This window comes from Neophocaena asiaeorientalis, unplaced genomic scaffold (assembly GCF_003031525.2).
Source record: "Neophocaena asiaeorientalis asiaeorientalis breed wild unplaced genomic scaffold, Neophocaena_asiaeorientalis_V1.1 scaffold961, whole genome shotgun sequence".
Taxonomy (NCBI): Eukaryota; Metazoa; Chordata; class Mammalia; order Artiodactyla; family Phocoenidae; genus Neophocaena; species Neophocaena asiaeorientalis.
Genome location: NW_020173916.1, coordinates 8,196 through 13,419, shown reverse-complemented (window position 1 = coordinate 13,419; position 5,224 = coordinate 8,196). Strand labels below are relative to the sequence as shown.

Below are 5,224 nucleotides of genomic sequence, written 5' to 3'. Positions count from 1 at the left end.
TGTCTAGCTACACAGAGAGGCCAAGTCACCAGCAAGTGGTCTCCATCAAGGGACCACAAAGTTGCAGGCCAGTATTAGCTGCCAGTACTTCATCATTCTTATACCTCTCCTTCTCCAATCATATTGAAGGTGCCCAGAAATATTTTGAAGAGAAAGCCATGAGTGTAGCCGCTTTTGCTAGCAGCCTACATGCAACTCCCCCCAGGGTATACTGAGAACAAAGCACTTATAATCGTGTTTAAAAATTAGCCCAGACTATTTTTTTTTTTGAGGCAAGGAAGATGACTTTATTTGGAAAGCTGGCAGACCGAGAAGATGGCAGACTAATGTCTCAAAATAACCATCTTATCAGGGTCTGGATGCCAGTTTCTTTTATAGAATCCGAGAGGGAAATAAAGTAAAAAGGCATAATAGTGAGAGGCGGGGAGGAAGTAAAGTAAAAAGGGCCATCAGTCTTGCAAAACATCTCCTGGGGGAGGGGATGTGTTAATTTCTTCTTTCTTGCCGCCATCCACACGTGGACCGGGTCAAGATGTTTCCCTGAACAAAGGCACTTCCTTATATTCTTTCTTTTTTTTTTTTTTTGCTGTATGCGGGCCTCTCACTGTTGTGGCCTCTCCTGTTGCGGAGCAACAGGCTCCGGACACACAGGCTCAACGGCCATGGCTCACGGGCCCAGCCGCTCTGCGGCATGTGGGATCTTCCCGGACCGGGGCACGAACCCGCGTCTCCTGCATCGGCAGGCGGACTCTCAACCACTGCGCCGCCAGGGAAGCCCCCTTATATTCTTTTTAACATCAGGGGAACAGTGGGATAACTACTAAGGACTATCAGGCTCCAAGTCCAAGGACAGAACTGAGAAAATATGTTTATAGAATTTGATGAGTTATTGCTAAAAGGCCAGGTAATTTTTGTCTGATAGCTTAATTACATTGTTTCATGTTATATACGGAAAACAGAAGATTGGAGAGTGGTATTTCTTAAAGTATAATCACTTACTCATTCCGCTGAGAAGAAAGATTATTCTGTTCTGTTAACTGATTATGTTGTTCTTGTTTTTTAACTGTGAAATAAAACAAAGATTATACAAGCATTGTTCGGAAGCCACACTTCTTACTTCCTTGAGGACCAATGACCTTCACATATGCACACACACACACCCCAATCCCATTTGAGTTCACCTTCACAGACTTGAAACAGCCAGAGGGAAGGCCAGTCTGAATTTGGAATATAGAAAAGGGTCGAACCATGTAATATTTTATTCAAGAAATTCAACTTTATAACTAGCACCACCCCCAGGCCAACATTACCAAGCACTGATTACTGAGGTCCTAAGCAGAGTTGCCTCATGGGAAGCATTTAGAATTAACACATTCAGATTGCTCTATCACTGCACCACTGCTTCTCAGGCACTAGAGCTCATCTTCCATTGTAAAATTCATTCTCCAAAATAGTTTAAACAGCCTCCTGCATCTTGATCTCCTACTAATGAGTTGAGCAAACCATTTCATTATAAATAGTAGAAAGTAAATATCAGCCCCATTCCCTGTAAAAATTATCACAGAATCTGAGTCACTGAGCTGTTCTTGTACTTCTTGTTCTGGAGAATGCGTGCTTGAACTTACCTGTCATAAGTTCCTGTTGCTTCAACAAAATATTTCTGATTTCTTTTAACCACGTCATCTTCACATCTACATTTGAAGCCTAAAGATTTAAAAAGCAGGGGGGGAGAAGACATGTTTCCTTTTTAGAACGATGCTTTAATAATAAAACAAATGTCACTAAGTATATCAAACACGATTTACATCCTGAACCACCATAATCCAACTCTAACATTTTGATTCTTAAAACTTCTAAGAAGCAAATAAGTAGCCATCGGATTAGATGAAATAACAGCCCAAAGCATTTCGAAATTGGCCTTCAAGAATAACGCTCAGAGAAGCGTGAAATATAAATCTCACTTATTTTTTCTGTGTAGGAGGGTTCTTTTAAATATATAAATGTTTTTATGTTTAATTCTGGTAAGACAAAACAACTTCTACTGTTTCTGAAAAGACAATCTATTGTAGGGACTTCCCTGGCGGTCCAGTGGTTAGGACTCGGTGCTTTCACAGCCGAGGGCCGGGGTTCGATCCCTGGTCAGGGAACTAAGATCCTGAAAGCCATGTGGTATGGCCAAAAAAAAAGACTCTTTGAAATGACAATAATCTCCTGAAACGTTCTAATTCCTCTCTTCTTCCGTGAGACAGGTTGAAGCTTACAGCACGTCTGGCCAGGACTTTAACCACATTCTTTAGAAAAAACAATCCGATCTGAATCATCACATCGCCCTGTCTCGTAATCAGGTCCTCTCTGAATGCTGAGCACAAGAGGAACTCAGAACTGTTATAAATCTGTAACTCAAGAGACTTGACGGGGACAGAGAAGCAGCGGCCAAGCTCTTGGCTATCAGCTCTTGTTGATAAGTCTCCTGGTGTCGTGGTGAAAACTTAAAGCCATAGAAAGCATCACAGACATATCTCAAGTTAAAGAAAACTTCTGCCAAGACATGGAAGTAACCTAAGTGTCCATTGACAGATGAACGGATTTGGAAGATATGGTACATATATACAATGGAATACTACTCAGCCATAAAAAAGTATGAAATAATGCCATTTGCAGCAACACAGATGGACCTAGAGATTATATATGGAATCTAAAAAATAAACAAACTAGTGAATATAACAAAAAAGAAGCAGACTCACAGATACAGAGAACAAACTAGTGGTTACCAGTGGGGAGAGGGAAGGGGGAAGGGGCAATATGGCAGTAGGGGATTAATAGGTACAAACTATTAGGTATAAAATGAGCTACAAGGATATATTGTACAGCACAGGGAACATAGCCAATATTTTATAACAACTATAAATGGAGTAAAACCTTTAACAATTGTGAATCACTATATTGTACGCCTGTAACTTATATAATCTTATCAGCAATTATACTTCAATGAAATAAACAAATAAATAATTAATTTGGCAATTGGGGAAGTAAATGTATTGGTTCTAAAAGGAAGATCTGGGTGGCAAGCTACCTGTAATACATAATATTATACAGCAACTATACTTCAATAAAAGAAAAAAAAGAAAACTTGGTAACTGAGAAAATGTTTAATTGCATCACAAAGAATAATAATCAAATAATATTTAGGTAACCTACAGGAAAGGACTGAGAACTTTTGTAATGTAACCAAAATTATTTTTGTCTGTAAATTCAGACTTTTGTATCTTAAGGCAGGTTATGGTTTCTAGAATAACTCTTAAGTGACCAACCTGGACAATATAAACTTCTTCCTTCCCAGCATACCAGATTTCAAACTTGCGGTTGTCTCCTTTTACATATTCAGTGATTCCAACTTCATCCATCTACAATAAATGAGTCACCATTTTCATGAGCATTTTATTAGGAAAATGAAATTACATTAAATCTACCCCCATCATATTCTAAATGAAACAGAATTTCTCACTTCTGCAAAATATATGTTTTATAATCAAAGAATATGAAATGATAAATACAATCAGAGACCTGAGTGTTTATACGCTTTCATTAAACTATGCACTTATATAGTACAGACTACATGCTCCATTCCAGTGAGTGAAACAAATGTTTCAAATCTGAGCATCCAAGTAGTCCATGCAAGATTGAATTCCATTATAAATTAACTGTACAGTATAAAAACAAATTATTGTGTCAAACACAGAAGTAAAACTAATTGAACATTGTGGAAAAGGTCATCCAAAATTAATTTAAATGGTTCTTTTTAATAACTTTATGCCAGGTAAGTTAATCTCACAAATTACTACGTATGTCTATAGAAGCGCTACAAGTTATAGACATCCAATTTATGGGTCAGGGGAGAACCAACCAGGTACACAGAAATCCCCTCTATTTCCACCAATCTCTTGGCCTCTCTAGGAAACAACCTGTCATGGGACAGTGATGTCTTCTTGTAGCCAGTGAAAATTAGGTATGCAATATCCCTTCCCTACCATAGTTTTTATTCTCTTTCATATGATTGTGCAAAGCACAAACTCTTCCATTTTCTTTCATCCTGTGCTGCTAGTAGCTTGGTTAATTTCATTTTGAGCAACTTCACTCCCTTGTACACACATTCTCTTTTAGTTTCCTTCTGCCTTCTCTTTCCTTTCAATCCTTCCCTAATTAACTAAAGGAATATCTCACTCTCTGTTCCATTTACATGCCTCCCAAATGACCCTAATTAGAGCTGATAAGCATTTAAAGTAGTGCTAGTGAGATCCCCATATCAAGGAAAAGAAAAAGGATTATACTTAGAAATGAAAGAGCCTGTGACATCTACCCTGAATGTACCCAGAAGTTACTTTCAGAATATCCAAAAATATCTTTACATTCCTACTCAACCACTCTAACTAACCTACTTTTGCTCAAACATCAGGTTTTAAGATAAACAATAATCTCATATTCAATCTCTATTTAAATTGATTTTGTTTCAATACATGGTTTTGTTTTAACAGCATAAGACGGAAAGCCCATGCGCTAGCTATGTGTGCTGGTACAAGTTGCTTAACCTTTCTGAATTTCAGTTTCCTCAACTATAAAGTGGGAAGAGTACCTATTTCATAGAGTTGATATAAGGATTAAATAGCATGCACTAAAGGCTTAGATAACATGATGAGTTTTTAAAAGTATGAGTTTGCTTTCTCAACTTTCCCTTATTTGAATAGCAATGGTTTTGCCATTTTTCATTGTATACATAGAGCACAGCATTATAGAGTAAATGAGCTTTTTTGAGTTACTCTGGAAACCTAACCATGATCTCTATCAGACAACACTGTTGTTAGTTCTAAACAATTCACTACAAATGATCCACTGTAATCCAATCCATTTGTAATTCATGGATTGTAGATATTTACTCAAATAACACAATATAAAGGTTTTATCAAAAGGTTTTTATTCTACTTATTAAATATTTACTATACCATGAAAACTTACCTTTAGAACCTAGAGGCAGAGTTAAAGCTCTAACTATATGAATATAGTTATATGATATATTATATAATAAATAATATATATAAAAGAACGAGGCTGATTCTACAGTTATACCCTAACTGTGGTCTCCGCCTCACCCTGCACATTTTCACTGATGATTTCTGGTAGCTATGAATATATTTTCTTTATTTTAAAGCATTTTATCTGAAGACATCTT

At 37.1% G+C, this 5,224-nt stretch overlaps 1 protein-coding gene across 1 annotated transcript in view; it reads right to left on the bottom strand.

Moving 5' to 3' along the window:
• Positions 1-5,224, bottom strand: part of MCF2 (MCF.2 cell line derived transforming sequence) — a gene marked incomplete at its 5' end in the record, with an annotated part of 18,577 nt that overhangs the window by 7,019 nt on the left and 6,334 nt on the right. The window contains 3 exons of the mRNA XM_024751900.1: positions 1,000-1,063; positions 1,626-1,704; positions 3,312-3,404. Of these exons, the coding sequence (XP_024607668.1) occupies positions 1,000-1,063; positions 1,626-1,704; positions 3,312-3,404 (236 nt within the window). The remainder of the gene's footprint in view (positions 1-999; positions 1,064-1,625; positions 1,705-3,311; positions 3,405-5,224) is intronic.